The 18070-nt window shown below is 47.7% G+C and overlaps 1 protein-coding gene across 13 annotated transcripts in view; it reads right to left on the bottom strand.

The window, feature by feature from the left end:
- RBFOX1 (RNA binding fox-1 homolog 1) overlaps positions 1-11427 on the bottom strand; it is a 2224270-nt gene extending 2212843 nt beyond the window's left edge. For 5 of the 13 annotated variants that reach the window (XM_067013729.1, XM_067013728.1, XM_067013736.1 and 2 more), the window contains exon 1: positions 11064-11380. In XM_067013729.1, coding sequence (XP_066869830.1) covers positions 11064-11273 — 210 coding nt within the window. In that variant the 5' untranslated portion in view covers positions 11274-11380. Of the gene's footprint in view, positions 1-11063 lie in introns of all 13 variants that reach the window. The other 8 variants (XM_067013731.1, XM_067013735.1, XM_067013738.1 and 5 more) reach the window with 8 other exon arrangements.
- Between the last annotated feature and the right edge of the window lie 6643 nt (positions 11428-18070).

Below are 18070 nucleotides of genomic sequence, written 5' to 3'. Positions count from 1 at the left end.
ATGAGGAGAAGGAGGGGTTTATTAAATACTCGAAGTTCACCCCGGCAGACTCAGCCCCTTTAGTCAACCTGGACCTGAACCTCAGCCCTGAGACTCCTCCAGTCCTCCAAGTCAGTCCTTCTTCCAGCCTTTGGATTGACCCTAGTGACTGCCCACCCATCAGGTAGCTTCACTTTCTTCACACATCCTCTTTTTTAAGGCTTTCCTTCAATCTGGCCTTCACCAAAGGCTGGAGTAGTTGTTGACAAAATCCAAGTCAACCTGGGAAAGGGATGGGGATAGGGAGCAGGCCTCAGCTGTGGCATCAAGTTTTAAGCAAACTTGAAGAGGGAAAAGAAACTGAACATCTACCAAAAGAGACAGTGGATTTTGCAGAACTGAAGCTAAATAAGATCAGGGGGCCATGGCAGACCACGAGATCTAAATATGATATAGGGTCCATCCTCCCACACCGACAACTGCTCTTCAAATATGACAAAGGCCTTTGCTAAGGGTAAGACAGAAAGATGGGGCATTCTATGCAATGCCTAATGGGGCATTCTATGCAACAGTAAAAAGGTCCATAGGCAGGTATGTTCCTACATCACCTTCTAGAGGACCCCTGGGATTCTGGCAACACAGGTCCTACATAATCTCTCTCACTTCTGCAGTTGGAGAGCTACCAGAGTTAAGTGGTTAATAGCATGCACCCAGAGACCAACCAGGTGGGTTCAAATCCAGCCCCACCTCTGAGTGACTGCATAACACCAGGCAAATTGTGTAATTTTCCTGAGCCTCAGTTTCCTCATCTGTAAAATGGGTATGCCTCATTCATTAATCAAATTCTACCCGGACGTATGTTAAACACCAGAAACACAGTGGGAATCAAGACCAAGCATGGCCCCTACCCTCATGGTGATCATAGTGTAGAAGGAGGCAGATATTCATCAAAGAGTCGTGCCCAAAGAAACAGTTATCTCTAGTTGGGCCAAATCTAAACAGAGTGACAGCTGGTGCTATAAGAACAGGTAACAGGAGTTGCTGTGATTTAGTGTGGCCAGGCTGCCCTGAGGCAGTGGTGACTCAGCTGGCAGATGAGGTGTTTACCAGGGGAAGGGGGGAGGGAAAGTGCTCTCCAGGCAGAGAGAGCAGGATGTGCAAAGTCCCTGTGGCAGAAAAGAGCATAGCATGTGTACAGGAGCTTGAAAGACACTAGAGAGAGCAAGTGAGCGTGCACATGATCATAGCACCTGCCTCACAGAGGAGCTGCAAGGGAACAGAGACCTTGTCTATAACAAGTTCAGTAAAAGACTTAACAGTAACACAGGACAAGTTTCCTTCTTGGCTTTTCCCATGAAGGGCTGCAGTGGACTCAGAGGCCAAGTCCAACATCCTCCTTAACAGCCCCAAACCAGCCAGATGCAAATGCCCCCTCAATCACAGTCAAATATCAAGAAAAATGAGGAACCTGCCAAGGGGGAAGAGGCAGCTTTCTTCCAATGCTGTGATTGGTTTCTACCGAGTCTTTCAGATGGAAATTAGGCAGCTCTTCACTGGGGCCTGAGAGAAGAGCCTCTTGTCCCAACCAGCGAGGGGGCTGATGAATCAGGCACGCTGGTGGATCAATCAGCCCGCGTGTGTGAACAAGTTTATGGTGGAAATGAAGGGCTTTACTTGTTTGGCGAAACACGGGGCAGTTTAATCGCCAGGAAGGAGGAGTGTCTGTCGGCCCGGCTTTTCTGGAAGGGGGAACCGTGCAGACGAGGGCTTCCGTTTCATCTGCAGGCCCCTTGCAAAGGGAGCTGGGGAAAGCTTTGCAGCCATCTGGCACGCTGTTTGCATCTCGTCTGGCTGGGTGGCTGTGTTCCAAATGAGGGTGGATGGGGCAGCTTTTGCCCTGTGTTGAGAGAGGGATGGGAGAGAAACCAATGGAGGTGGCAAGGGGAGGCGGGTGCTGGGGAGCACTGCCCAGGTCCTGGGACAGAGCATGCAACCCCACAGACTTTGGGCCACTAAGCGGCCCTGGACAGTCTTCCCATTCCATCCCTATCCTGGTGCCTACAGACAGTCCCTCATGTGGAGATACACCAACACATACCCACAACCCCCCACAGGATTGCCAGACATAGCAAGTAAAAAGACAGGATGCCATTCGAACTTGAATTTCAGATAAACAAATTATTTTTTAGTGTAAGTATGTCCCAAATATTGCTTTGGGATACACTTATTTTTTTAAAAAATGTTAAATTGAAAGTCAAGTTTAACTGGACCTCCTGCATGTAATCTGGCAACCCTAGTCCTGCACAAACAACCCAAGACTTGGAAACTCACAGAGAAGGTCACACACGCACAAGAACACCAACATACAGGCACACACACGTACATGCACACATACAAGCCCACGTGCCTCGCAGGGTCCAAAGCAAAGGGGAAAGAAAGGGCCAAATTGTGGGTGCTGCCCACCCCCACTTCCCTGTCTTCTGTGTCTGGGCTCAGAACAAGCAGAGTCCCGGCCACCTTGGGGCCACTTGCATCCAGGACCAAGCTGGGGCTGGAGGTGCCCTGATGCACCAGGACACTGACCAGCACCTGCCTGGGCTCTGGCCTGGAAGACACAGCAGAGCCCTGTGTGCCTGGCAAGTATAGCAAGGGGCAAGGGGCTCTGAGGATGGAGGTTCATCTTGGAGCCCACTAGCTGGGGGTTCACTAAAGAGCCTGTTGCCTTTCATCTGCTCCCACTGCCTCTGCCCCAATCTCCATCCCTGCCAATCATTCACTAAGCGTTAACTGAGCAGCTACTAAGGGCCTGGCATTGCACTCGACACAAAAAACATACCCCTGGTAAAGCTACAGACCAGCATGCCGAAAACTCAGCAATGACCTGCCCAGCACTGGCTGAACATGCACAACAAGCCAAACATCGCAGAAGTCGTGGTCATTTCCTTGAATCCTCCCAACAGCCAAGGAGGCAGCCGTCATTGTTGTATTATCCCCATTTTACATTTGAGGAAACTGAGATCAGAGAGCTGAAATGGCTTGCTCAAGGGCACACAGGTGGGAAGCAGCAAGGTCTGGAGGAGGCACATGCCAACCTTGGAACTTGCAGTAACATAACCAAGAATGTTTGGGAAAGTGAACTTTCACTTGGGTGAGGCCACCTGCCACAGTCAGAAGCCGGGTCCTGCCAGGAGGACCTGGTGAGATAGCTGGGCCCCCAGGGGCAGCAGGGTGTAGACTGACCCCCGTGGAAGTGAGGCGGGCAATGTCATCTGACCAGTGCCCTTCAGGCTTCAGAGGAAGACCCCTATAGAGGATGGTACGTGTGAGTCTTGTGCGGCTGAGGAGGCAGGGAGATATTTAACCAGGATGCAAATTCAGCACAGATCCCCCTCTGCCCCTGGAAATCCTGGCCCTAGAAACTTCCTAGAGAAGCACAGAACCCCAAGCCATGTGTGCCAGGATATTCATCACAACGCCATCTGCAACAGGGAGGAAGCAGGAACCATTCAAAGACCCATCAATCTAGGGTCGGTCAAATAAATTACAGTGCATCCACACAGCAGAATAACTGTCTTATGAGCAAGATGGAGCCCAGGTTTCACCATGAGATGATGCCAAAGACACATCATTGAGTGAAAAGGAAGCTTTTCCAGACAGTAAATGGAGCATTATCCCATTTTTATTTTAAAAAGGTTAAACTATTTATGTGCAACTATATATGCTTGAACACAAAGAGAAAGGTGTGGAAGGGTATATGTCAACCCCTCCCTTCCTGCTGTCACCTCTGAGAAGCAAGGTTGAAGAGAGGCAGATAAAAGAGTTGTTTGCTTTTTGTTTTATATATACTTGTATTGCTAAAATTCTTTACAATGAGCAAATAATAATGTGTATTGCTAATAAGCAGAACAAAAGCCAAGGAATTATACTTAGACGACGTAGATGCTTTCATCCAGTCCAATTCCTAGAGGCCAGGGCTTACCACTCCAACAGGACAACACAGAACACGGAATCAAAACGAAAAATGAAAAGGGCAGTAGATTTTCCCTCCCAGGCATCACAGACCTTCCGATTTAAGCCAACACGTTTCCAAGTCACAAAGTCTTCCTTATGCAGAGACGCAAGACACAGCCCCACAGCAAAGACACAAGCCCTGCCCAGGTTTCTCCCAGAAGGAGGTCTGACAGGCAAGGCAAGGCGGGTTCGCACACAGTCAAGGGTGGAGGGACCAGGCAGGAGGGGCCACAGAGCTAAGGGAACCCACTGGGCAGCCCCTACGTTCCCCAAAGACCCTCAGAACCAGGAGCTGCACAGAGCCCCTGAGAGCCTGTTTCTGTGACACCCTGGAACACAGTGAGATGAGCCAGGGGGAAGGAAACAAGCAAAATTCACAAAACCCAGCCACACTTGGAGCACGCTAATAGTGTCTACTCTTCTCTCTGTTTTTGGAAATCCACCTTTCTCTTTTGTGCCTTCAAGGTCCTTGCTTCTGCATGCCGGCTCTTCTCTCTGCCTGTTTGCCTCTACCCACTCTTTGAAGTTCCTCCCCTGCAGCTTTTCCCAGGCCCCCTCCCCCTTCAGACTGCACCCTGCCTGGGACATTGGCTCTCTAGCCGGTGAGGTCTAGGGTTCAGATGCAGCTGAGGCTCTCTGGAGAAGCAAAGGCAGGAGCCTTGTGGACTTGTGAGTAACCTGACAACTTCCCACTGGAGCTAATAAGGGAAAAGGCCAGCTCCTCCTCACAACAGCCCCACAAATACAGGGCTCTCAGTGGCCTCTCAGGGGATCTGTGCTGATGGTCAGAAGTACTGTCACCTCCATGTGCAGTCTGCCTGCAAGGGATGCAGTGCAGGAAGCCGTGTATTGCTCAGAGAACAAAAAAAAGGGGGGGGGGAATTAAATGCACCATCTGCTTATTAGCGAGAGATTTTGAGGCAGATGCTTAAATATGCATGCCCAGACATTATAAAACTTTGGGGTAAATGTTAATTTCAATAATTCAAGTTCTTGTGTTTGCAAAAAAACACCGTTCTTTTCTCTCTCTTCTTAAGTGATTTGGAGGCTCTGTACCCCAGAGTCACAGCGCCAAGAAGGCTGACCTCACCCGATTTTGTCAGTTGTGCAAAGTGGGACCCTGAACACTCACTGGGGACCAATCTTAGAGAGGTGCATAGGAGGGGGCCACCAAGTCACCATTCCCTCCCTCCTTCCTCGCCCCCATCCAAAAGTCAGACAGCACTAGCCTGGTGCCCGGCCACAGGGATAAGGAAAGCCCACTCAGAATCTCAGTTCTTCCCCTGACACCAAAGACCCAAAAAGTTGAGAGTAGGGGAGCTCACTCCATCTCCTCTGGGGTCCCACAAGGTGGGTACCTGTAGCAAACCCAGCTCAGAACTGTGTACATTTCAAGGGCCGCTGTACTCATGCCCCCATGGGACACCATGGGGGTGCAAAACCCTGCACCTGAGATTCTCAGTGTAAATGTTTTCAGCTTTGTGGGCAATACAGTCTCTGCTCCAACTATTCAACTCTCCCACTGTAGCAGGAAAGTGGCCACAGACAATATGCACATAAATGGGTGTGGCTGTGTGTCAATAAAACTTTATTTACAAACACAGGTGGGGGGTGGCTTAGGCTCATGGACCAGAATCTGTCTCCTCCACTAGAGTAGGGTTTCCAGGAGAACAGAGACTGATCCATCCTGTAGAACAGCACCTAGCCTGGCACCTGGCACCATAGGAGCTGCTCAGATACTTGGAGAAGGAATCAAAAAGGCAAGTGGCCTCAATGTAGAGTGGTGAGGATCTCTCATGACACCGTCTTGTGCCAAGGAACACAGCCAGGGCAGGGCTCTCCACCAAGGCTGGGTCCTTTTCCAAGGTAGCATGGAAAAGTGACAGCTGAGCATTTTAAGAGGACAGAGGCTTTGGAGTCACACACACAAACTATAGTTTTGCAAGAGTGTCAAGACCATGAAGTGTCCTTTGTTTCACTGCACACACTGTGGTTGGGTGCTAGAGTCTCCAGACTTAGGGTGAATCTTTGTACTCCACCCCCCAGTTGGCCTCTACTAAAATTCCAGCAAGAGCCAATGAACACATTAAATCCAATGGGCTCTCTTCAACACAAATGACCCCTGTCTTTCTCCCTCTCCTGTCTGTGGAGCCACACATTCTCTGCCTGCTGGTCCTCCGACCTTTCTCATGGATTCTTCTCCTCTCATCATGAAGACTTCCCAGGCTTATAGTAAAGCCCCTTCTCTTGTGACTCCTCTCTTTCCCCAGTCAATCTCGGGTGTCCTCTTGGCCTCAACTACCATCAACACTGATGACCCTCAAGTCTGAATCTCCATCCCCAACCCATTTATCCATTAGATGTTGCCACCTGGGTCTCACAGCAACGTCAGCCAGAGTCCAGAATCAAATTTATGGTCCTCCCTGCCTTTCTGGAGGTCGACCTGACTCTGCATCTTGCTCATTCCCAGTACCCAACAGATCCTAAATCCTTTGAAATGTATCTCATAAGGTACACAATTCAAGGTCCTCAATTCAGGTACACAACTCCACCAACACCAACACCACCACCATCATCCAGGCCACAAGCATCCTTGGCAAAGACTCTTGTCCCAGCCCCCAAAATGGTCTCCCTCGTGTTCCCTGAGCTCCAAGTCATGTTCTAGAGGACCCAAAGGGACAATGACCATCTTGCTGAAATTTTTTAAATTAGGAAGACACTGGCTTGCAGTCCAACTCTTTCCAGCTGAGAAGCCCAAATCAAGCTCCAGTTTGCCAGCACTGGGGTTAAATATTTCTGAAATGATTAAAGCCAAGGGCAACACAGCTAAAACTACTCCAGACACAAAGGCATCCACCTCCCCAGGGGCTGAGGGGTCTGAACTATCCAGTATGCAGCCTGTGCCTCTCTGTTCCTGCTGAAAGGAATACCCTCCATGCCTTCTTAGTCCTCCAAGGACCCTCCACCATCCTGCACCCCACTCTTGGCCCTTGGAGGATGAGGAAACCTCCTGCCATTTCCCTCTCCAGCACAGCATTCCACAGATGATTGCCTCATAAATTACAGAAGAGCTGTGGCAGACACATCGCGCTCCGGTGGGTGGCCATGTCTTCATGTCAGCTTGAGAGATCGTTACCAGGGAAATATCTATATCTCAGCAGAGAGAGCTTCCACCCTGTGGAGTCCAGCTGTGCTCAAACGGGAATCCTGAAACCCAGATGTTGGTCCAAATGCCCTGTCTCGGCAGCCAGCTTTGGAACTCTCCACTGTGGGAGTGAACCCCTCCTGCCATCTGGCCTGCCTACCCACACCCCTGCTCCCTGGAATCCTGCACCCCCAGAACCAAGGAGGAAATGGGGGGATGCCAATGAGTTCCATGTCGAAAGCTGAGGTGCTACCCGAATCCAATCTGAGGTTTAGGTGGATGGTATCCCCCGTTACATGTCACCAATGGATAAGGGGATGGAGGACGGAGTCTGATTCACCCAAATAATTAAAAACTGAGATGACCATTTGTTTTGTGCTTTTTCTGTGTCTAAATGCTATTCCAAGCATTTTCTATTTATTATCTTGTTGTTTTGTTGAATGTATACATAACCTGTCACTGAGATTATCTCCATTTTACAGATGAGGAAATTGAGGCCCCTGGAGGTTGTATAAACTTTCCAAGGCCACATAGCTCATAAGTGGTACAGCAGGGACCCAAACTCAACACCCACACTCTGAAATATTTTTTGCAAGTGTAGACTTGTGGCTCTAAGCCAAGGTGATTTTGACTGCCTGCTCCTGCTACCACAGGCAACGTCTGAGGACCCTTTGGGTTGTCGCAACTGGGGGTAGGGTATCTAGTGGGTAGGGGCCAGGGCTGATGCTAAGCATCCCTACGATACACAAGACAGCTGCCCATAACAGAGAATGATCTGGCCCCAGATATTAACAGTGCCAAAGTTGAGATACCCAGGTGCAGACCATCACCAGCAAGAAGGGGAAAGACCTACAGTCTGGATTCACCCCTACAGGGAGCCCCATGTTGATAACAACCTTCTGTTCTAGTCTCAACACCAGGGACTCTTGGGTGGAGAGTCCATCAGGGGATTTTGGGGATTCCGATGAGTTATTACCCTTGAAAGCTCAACTCTGCTCAGCAACAACTCAGAAATCTATGCCAAGCTGCCTGATCTTGGGAAAAGATGAACAAACACCTGAGGTTGATAACCAATTACCTACAGGAAAGACTTTCCTCTCCTTCCAGGAAGAGCTGTGGGTCAGATTCACCCTGGGGTCTCTCTAAAGGAATCAATAAAGGCTCTGGGAGGACCAGTTCTTCAATACCCTCTCAGCATCACTGGTCGTGGAGGGGCAAAAAGACTCTGTAAAACTTCTGATCTCACTAGTGAGGGTCAGCCCTCACTAGTCACACACCCTCCTTCCACCGCACATCCAGCAGGACTCAGGTGCTGAGAGGCATCCTGGGGCTCCAGTTTAGCTCCTAAAAGCATCCCCTAGCAGCCAGAAGAGGAAGCAACACCCTGCTTAAAGACAAGAGCCGACCGAGCCCAGGAGCCACTCTGAGGGACAACCAGTCACATGTAAACCTCAACCATCCAGAGCACCGGATACAGTAATGGGAGAGGGTATTTTATCCTTAAAAACATCTAGATACAACAGGGACAGGGAGGTGTTGCCCATGCAGCTTCTACAGAGAAAAGCCCAAAATGATCTACATCCAAAAGTAATCTGCTATTAAAGAACAAAGATGATTTTGACTTTTCAGCCAAGATAATGGTCTACACAGACAAAATCCCATGAAGAAGCATTCTGTTTTTCTTGATGCATCTAAACATGGTCTGTGAATGAAGAAATGGCTCTCCTCCTTAAAGAAATAGCTGCTGCTCCTGGCACCAGCCTGAAACTGCTTCTAGGTTCTTTAAAGAGAATATTCCTATAGAAACTAAAAACAAGAAATCTGTCTGGTGGGCATTCTGGGCAGCCTGTACTTTGGCCAGCGTTTAAACTTGAAAACCAAGACACCAGCTCCATGAGGAGCCACTGTCCCCAGAAGATCCAGGTGTTCCAAAAGGAGAGAATCGTATTCAGTTTCAGAAAACAAGGACGATTTCTGTCCAGTTATAACATAACCCTTCAAACCATGGTATCCCCACTTCCCTTCATGAACCAAAAAGTTCAGTGGGATTTCTGCCTTTTAAAAATGTCATCCTCTGCACATAAATCCTTTAACCTCCAAAAGGCATTTACCATGGGGAGTCTTGCCTAAGATCCTTATCTCTTGTAATGAACCCCCAGAAACAAACATGGCTGCAAGCAAGGTGCATAGAGAGAATTTCAGCACTAAATCACATTCATTGAGCACACACTACACACCAGGTGCAATGCTAAGTGCTTTCTATGGATAACCTTCACTTAACCTCAGGAACAATTACCCCATGAAACAGGGCCTATTGACATGTCCTTTGCACTGATGAGAACACTAAGGCTCAGAGAGGTTAATTCACTTGCCCCCAGTCACCCAGTTAAGGAGGGCCACAACCAGGATTCACACCCTAGTAGACTAGCTCCAAACCCACATTCCTAAGCATCCCACTGCACTTAGTCACTTCATTCCATTCTGGTGTCCTGGTCTTTGGCAAAGTTCCACATAAAAGAGGGAGGTGACAGGAGGAGGCGAGGGCTTCTGACAGTGGAAGTTTCACAGCATTGCACGGCCCGCATAATTGTGTCTCAGACATGGGACCTCTCCTCTCACCACACTGCGACACATCCCTTCCCACTCTTTCCACGATGTGTCCCAATAAACCTTCTATAAATATTATCCTTCTCCTGGCATCTCAGAGAGAAATTCTCCTGGTTCTGGTGTCCAGGTGGCCCATAATCTGAACAATCACAGCCATGGGTTGGTGAGGGCTCTGAAGCAGCGCCTGGGAGTCAGCCGGGCTTTGATGCAGCCTAGTGAACGGGAGGCAGGCTGCTGCCGCCTGCGTGGATTCAGGAGAAACAAGGGGACCTCTCCCTTGTGGGGCTCACTAGTCACAAATCAAATTTTTAAGACGAGCTCAGCCAAGCAAACGGTCAAGAATAAAAACGTTTGGAAGAAACAAAAAGGTCAAACCCATTATCAATTTAACTCTCAAGGTGGCAGCCCTCACCATGGGGACAGCTGTCCAGCCAGCCTTCATCTGTTCTCCAGACACTTGTGACCCCCAAATGTAAGGTCAGCCAGGTCACAACTAGAAGATTCAGAAGAGGAAGCAGAAAGCAGTGGCCGGGGAGGTCAAGCTGGCCATGGAGCTCCATCCCATACACGCCTGGTGACTCACATACCCACTCACATATGCTACAAATCACCCGCACACGTACCCTCGGCTAGTGGGGACCAGAGCTAGGCAGCACCCGAGGGGATGCACAGAACTTTGCTTCACTGTCCTTCTCTGGAGGGATGGGGAGAGAAGAGTGACTTCAGGGTTGGAAGCCACCTGCCTTCTCTCTCAACTCTCCCTGCCCAGCCAGCCTGGGGAGCAGTGACAGGAAGATGAGGGGCAGGTGAGGGGCTTGGTGAGCTGCCGCCGGCACACACGCTGACAGGGCAGCGTTTGCAGAGCCTGTGCCCGGTACTTCTCACCCAAGCCCCTTACCAGAGGGAAGGCAACCAGCAAAGTCCCAGGGACACGCCTAAAACAGCTCTGCCCAGGATGGGGTGTGCAGAGTGAGGGCTGCTCAGAGTAAACCCCCGCTCCTTTCCCTTCTGGACGCCCCCAGGACACAGAGCTCCCCCTCCCTTTTTGGACAACCGCAGAGCCCACGGGTCTCCCAGCCAGCGACGACGTCGTGGGAGAATCAGCAAGTCGATCCTACATAAACAAGAAGGGAGTTGCCACCAACGACGGAGCATCTAGTTTCTCAGGAGGTCCCCACAAGCTGTCACACCGCGCCCGCCCGCCCGCCCGCAGGAGTTGCTGCCCAATTATCAACTTAGACCTGACCGCCGACAGGGAGCATCCCTGCCCAGCCCCCAGCCCCCGTCCTTCCTGAGCCCCCCCCCCCCCCCGCTCACTTACACCTCTGTCTTCAACACCTGTCTGGATGCCGGTCTCTTCCCTGCCCAGTCGTGGCGCGTCTTCTCCTTCCTCCTTCGCTACGCTTCCTCCTTCCAGCCCCAGCCTCAACCTCTTCTCCTCCGGAGGGGCATCCTCCTCCTCCCGCCTCTGCCGGCCATCCCTGCCTCTGAGCTTGCCCGTGTCCTCGGGGCTGCCGGAAGAGCTGGCCATAGCTCCAGGTGGGCTCTGCCTGCACTTAGGAGAGAGGAAGGACCCAGCAGCCTTCCGAAGACAGCGGCCTGTCGGTGGGAGATCTAGCTTCTGAGCGCGGGCTCGGTGGGTTCGCGCGGCTCGGCTCTGAGCTGGGCTCTTCTGTGGACCACTCCTGTCTCTCTGCCGCCACCTGCTGGCTTCTCGCCTGCACTGCGGGCACGCGTGGAAGAGGCTCGCTCAGGCAAATCCTGGCCCGCAGCTCGCACACAGACGGTCTCCCTGACCAAAGGGAGGGGAGTAAGGACAAGCAGACGTCCACTTCTCCAACATCCTGCGAGGATGGACACCCTGGTCCCTCACTACTGTTCTGCATCTTGAATGGTTTGGATGTGGCTGGAAAACAGAAGCTGCTCAAAACACAAGAATTTGGCCTGGAGAATGATGTGCTTAATACAAAGGCACCATCTTTCGAAGCTGTGCTTAGCTATCAAGGATGTTTGTTGAGCATCGCTATGAACCAGTCATGGCAATGAGGGAGGGGGTTACAATGGTGACCATGGCAGGCATTGTCTCTGCCCGGTGGAGCCCAGTGTCTGGGGGGGAAGGTGATGATTGATTGACATTGCCAATGGGGCTAAGGGCTGCAGAGGAATGTGCTGGGGATGCAGGAACCTAAAACAGAAGAGCCTCAGAAGGTCTGGGGCTGGGAGAAAGGCAGAGGAAGTGAACACTGAATGGAGGTGTACAAGATGAGTAGTTCTCAGCCAGGTGAAGGGTGTTCAGGCAGAGGGAACAGCACACGCAAAAGCCCAGAGGCCGGGCTTCCCTGGTGGCGTAGGAGTTGAGAGTCCACCTGCCGATGCAGGGGACACGGGTTCGTGCCCCGGTCTGGGAGGATCCCACATGACGTGAAGCGGCTGAGCCCGTGAGCCATGGCCGCTGAGCCTGCACGTCCAGAGCCTGTGCTCCGCAACGGGAGAGGCCACAACAGTGAGAGGCCCGCGTACCGCAAAAAAAAAAAAAAAAAAAAAAAAAAAAGCTCAGAGGCTGAGGGAGGCAGCAAGAAGCCTGTGCGGCTGCAGCAGGGTGGGTGAGTGGAGAGTGGTGTGGTGGGTGGAGAGGTTGTTGGGGACCAGGCATGCAGGGCAGGATCAGATAGAGGACCACTGCAGGGACTCAGCACAGCAGCAGTGCAAATGGACAAAGGGAGGAGACATTGAGAACTACTTTGGAGTGATGGGTTAATCACTCTGAGTGTGCCCCGCACATGCCCTTAGCACCAAGATGGGGCTCCCTCCTCGGCTGTGTAATGAGTTGAGCCAGGAGATATATTCTGGACATTTAAGGGTTATACCCAGTGTCCAGGGCAGCCTCAATGAGCGCCAGGCTCCTATATGTCCTGAGCTTCCCCAAACAAGAGCTGAGACCATGCTGCAATTGCTTGTTAAATTTTTTCTGCCACTAAGCCCCAGCAGGCACTTGCTGCCTCTGCCTTGTTTGTGATTTTATCCTTAAAAGCTACCATGGTGGGTGGCACACAGTAGGTGCTCAAGAAACATTTGTTGAATGAATAAATGGACCTGCTCCTGCCCAGAGTTCTCTGCATCCTACATGTTCCCCTTCTTACTTCAGCCCCTTCCTCTCTTCTCCATCTCTTCCCTCTGCTACAGCACAAATAAAAGCCTGCTATTATCCCCACTATACAGAGGAGGAGACAGCGACGTAAAGAAGGCAAGCAATGTGTCCAAGGCATCCTATGGCGAGAACTGCTGCCATTGAACTGAGAAACCTAAATGCAGTGGCGGGGTGGGGGAGGGATCACTGGATCCCAGGGTGGCAGAGGTCAAGTGGTGGCTCTCAACCACCAAAGTCGCAGACAGAGTCAAAGCAGAAGTCAGAAAAGTCTGACTCACACAGAACTGTAGCAGTGGCCAGTTGAGCACAGTGTTCCTAGAAATGAAATAGATGGCAAGCATATTGAATTCTTACTTGATCTGTATAAGCAAAAGAGTTCTAGGTCAAGTGAAAAACACTCTAACTTGAATTATAAAAACAGATGGTCAGGGGCTCTCGGCAGAAACAATGGCAGGCATCTCACACAGGTCTGCGAGCAACCTCACAGATGGCACCACTTTCAGCACCGGGAGCACGTTGTCAGGCACCACCAGATGAGCCATGTGGCTGACAGGGTCTTGGTGCTCCAGCTGGGTGTCAGGCCCGAGCCTCTGAGGTGGGAGAGCCGAGTTCAGGACATTGGACCACCAGAGACCTCCTGGCCCTATGTAATATCAATTAGCGAGACCTCTCCCAGAGATCTCCATCCAAGGCTAAGACTCAGCTCCACTCAATGACCAGCAAGCTCCAGTGCTGGACACCCTATGCCAAACAACGAGCAAGACAGGAACATAACCCCACCAATTAGCAGAGACGCTGCCTAAAATCATACTAAATTCACAGACACCCGAAAGCACACCACCAGATGTGGTCCTGCCCACCAGAAAGACAAGACCCAGCCTCATCCACCAGAACACAGGCACCAGTCCCCTCCACCAGGAAGCCTACACAACCCACTGAACCAACCTTACCCATTGGGGGCAGACACCAAAAAAAACGGGAACCTGAAACCTAGGAAAAGGAGACCCCAAACACTGTAAGTTAAGCAAAATGAGAAGACAGAGAAACACACAGCAGATGAAGGAGCAAGGTAAAAACCCACCAGACCAAACAAATGAAGAGGAAATAGGCAGTCTACCTGAAAAAGAATTCAGAGTAATGACAGTAAAGATGATCCAAAATCTTGGAAATAGAATGGAGAAAATACAAGAAACGTTTAACAAGAACTAAAGAGCAAACAAACAATGATGAACAACACAATAAATAAAATTAAAAATTCTCTAGAAGGAATCAACAGCAGAAAAACTGAGGCAGAAGAACAGATAAGTGACATGGAAGATAAAATAGTGGAAATAACTACCGCAGTGCAGAATAAAGAAAAAAGAATGAAAAGAATTGAGGACAGTCTCCAAGCCCTCTGGAACAACATTAAACACACCACCATTCGAATTATAGGGGTCCCAGAAGAAGAAGAGAAAAAGAAAGGGACTGAGAAAATATTTGAAGAGATTATAGTTGAAAACTTCCCTAACATGGGAAAGGAAATAATCAAGTCCAGGAAGTGCAGAGAGTCCCATAAATAAATCCACAGGATAATCCAACGAGAAACACACCAAGACACATATTAATCAAACTATCAAAAGTTAAATACAAAGAAAAAATATTAAAAGCAGCAAAGGGAAAACAACAAATAATATACAAGGGAATCCCCATAAGGTTAACAGCTGATCTTTCAGTAGAAATTCTGCAAGCCAGAAGGGAGTAGCAGGGCATATTTAAAGTGATGAAAGGGAAAAACCTACAACCAAGATTGCTCTACTCAGCAAGGATCTCATTCAGATTCGACAGAGAAATTAAAAGCTTTGCAGACAAGCAAAATCTAAGAGAATTCAGCACCACCAAACCAGCTTTACAACAAATGCTAAAGGAACTTCTCTAGGCAGAAAACACAAGAGAAGGAAAAGACCTACAATAACAAACCCAAAACAATTACAAAAATGGTAATAGGAACATACATATCAATAACTACCTTAAATGTAAATGGAGTAAATGCTCCAACCAAAAGACATAGACTGGATGAATGGATACAAGAACAGGACCCATATATATATGCTGTCTACAGGAGACCCACTTCAGACTTAGGAACACATACAGACTGAAAGTGAGGGGATGGAAAAAGATATTCCATGCAAATGGAAATCAGAAGAAAGCCAGAATAGCAATTCTCATATCAGACAAAATAGACTTTAAAATAAAGACTATGACAAGAGACAAAGAATGACACTACATAATGATCAAGGGATCGATCCATGAAGAAGATATAACAATTGTAAATATTTATGCACCCAACATAGGAGCACCTCAATACATAAGGCAAATACTAACAGCTATAAAAGAGGAAATTGACAGTAACACAATCAGAGAAGGGGACTTTAACACCCCACTTTCACCAATGGACAGATCATCCAAAATGAAAATAAATAAGGGAACACAAGTTTTAAATGATACATTAAACAAGATGGACTTAATTGATATTTATAGGACATTCCATCCAAAAACAACAGAATACACATTTTTCTCAAGTGCTCATGGAACATTCTCCAGGATAGATCATATCTTGGGTCACAAATCTTGCCTTGGTAAATTTAAGAAAATTGAAATCGTACCAAGTATCTTTTCCAACCACAACGCTATGAGACTAGATATCAATTACAGGAATAGATCTGTAAAAAGTACAAACACATGGAGGCTACACAATACACTACTTAATAACGAAGTGATCACTGAAGAAATCAAAGAGGAAATCAAAAAATACTTAGAAATAAATGACAATGGAGACATGACGCCCAAAACCTATGGGATGCAGCAAAAGCAGTTCTAAGAGGGAAGTTTATAGCAATACAATCCTACCTTAAGAAACAGGAAACATCTCGAATAAACAACCTAACTTTGCACCTAAAGCAATTAGAGAAAGAAGAACAAAAAAAACCCAAATGTAGCAGAAGGAAAGAAATCATAAAGATCAGATCAGAAATAAATGAAAAAGAAATGAAGGAAACAATAACAAAGATCAATAAAACTAAAAGCTGGTTCTTTGAGAAGATAAACAAAATTGATAAACCATTAGCCAGACTCATCAAGAAAAAAAGGGAGAAGACTCAAATCAATAGAATTAGAAATGAAAAAGGACAAGTAACAACGGACACTGCAGAAATGCAAAAGATTATTAGAGATTACAAGCAAATATATGCCGATAAAATGGACAACCTGGAAGAAATGGACAAATTCTTAGAAATGTACAACCTGCCGAGACTGAACCAGGAAAAAATAGAAAATATGAACAGACCAATCACAAGCACTGAAATTGAAACTGTGATTTAAAATCTTCCAGTAAACAAAAGCTCAGGACCAGATGGCTTCACAGGCTAATTCTATCAAACATTTAGAGAAGAGCTAACACCTATCCTTCTCAAACTCTTCCAAAAGATAGCAGAGGGAGGAACACTCCCAAACTCATTCTATGAGGCCACCATCAGCCTGATACCAAAACCAGACAAAGACATTACAAAGAAAGAAAACTACAGGCCAATATCACTGATGAACATCGATGCAAAAATCCTCAACAAAATACTAGCAAACAGAATCCAACAGCACATTAAAAGGATCATACACCATGATCAAGCGGGGTTTATTCCAGGAATGCAAGGATTCTTCAATATACGCAAATCAATCAACGTGATACACCATATCAACAAACTGAAGGAGAAAAACCATATGATCATCTCAATAGATGCAGAGAAAGCTTTTGACAAAATTCAACACCCATTTATGATAAAAATCCTCCAGAAAGCAGACATAAAGGGAACTTTCCTCAACATAATAAAGGCCATATATGACAAACCCACAGCCAGCATCATTCTCAATGGTGAAAAACTGAAACCATTTCCATGAAGATCAGGAACAAGACAAGGTTGCCGACTCTCACCACTCTTATTCAACATAATTTTGGAAGTTCTAGCCAAAGCAATCAGAGAAGAAAAATAAATAAGAGGAATCCAAATTGGAAAAGAAGAAGTAAAGCTGTCACTGTTTGCAGATGACATGATACTATACATACAGAATCCTAAGGATGCTACCAGAAAACTACTAGAGCTAATCAATGAATTTGGTAAAGTAGCAGGATACAAAATTAATGCACAGAAATCTCTGGCAATCTTATACACTAATGATGAAAAATCTGAGAGTGAAACTAAGAAAACACTCCCATTTACCATTGCAACAAAAAGAATAAAATAGCTAGGAATAAACCTACCTAAGGGGACAAAAGACCTGTATGCAGAAAATTATAAGATACTGATGAAAGAAATTAAAGATGATACAAATAGATAGAGAGATATACCATGTTCTTGGATTGGAAGAATCAACATTGTGAAAATGACTATACTACCCAAAGCAATCTACAGATTCAATGCAATCCCTATCAAACTACCAATGGCATTTTTCACAGAACTAGAACAAAAGATTTCACAATTTATATGGAAACACAAAAGACCCCGAATAGCCAAAGCAATCTTGAGAAAGAAAAACAGAGCTGGAGGAATCAGGCACCCTGATTTCAGACTACACTACAAAGCTACAGTAATCAAGACAGTATGGTACTGGCACAAAAACAGAAATATAGATCAATGGAACAGGATAGAAAACCCAGATAAACCCACGCACATACGGTCACCTTGTATTTGATAAAGGAGGCAAGAATGTACGATGGAGAAAAGATAGCATCTTCAATAAGTGGTGCTGGGCTTCCCTGGTGGCGCAGTGGTTGACAGTCCGCCTGCCGATGCAGGGGACACGGGTTTGTGCCCTGGTCCGGGAGGATCCCACATGCCGCGGAGTGGCTTGGCCCGTGAGCCATGGCCGCTGAGCCTGCGCGTCCAGAGCCTATACTCTGCAGCGGGAGAGGCCATGGCAGTGAGAGGCCCACTTACCGGAAAAAAAAAAAAAAATTTAAAAAATAAGTGGTGCTGGGAAAACTGGACAGTTACATGTAAAACAATAAAATTAGAACACTCCCTAACACCATACACAAAAATAAAGTCACAATGGATTAAAGACATAAATGTAAGGCGAGACACTATCAAACTCTTAGAGGAAAACATAGGCAGAACACTCTATGACATAAATCACAGCAAGATCCTTTT

This window comes from Kogia breviceps, chromosome 14, assembly GCF_026419965.1.
Source record: "Kogia breviceps isolate mKogBre1 chromosome 14, mKogBre1 haplotype 1, whole genome shotgun sequence".
Classification (NCBI taxonomy): domain Eukaryota; kingdom Metazoa; phylum Chordata; class Mammalia; order Artiodactyla; family Physeteridae; genus Kogia; species Kogia breviceps.
The sequence above is the reverse complement of the archived record's forward strand: the minus strand, read 5'-3'. Positions and strand labels throughout refer to the sequence as shown.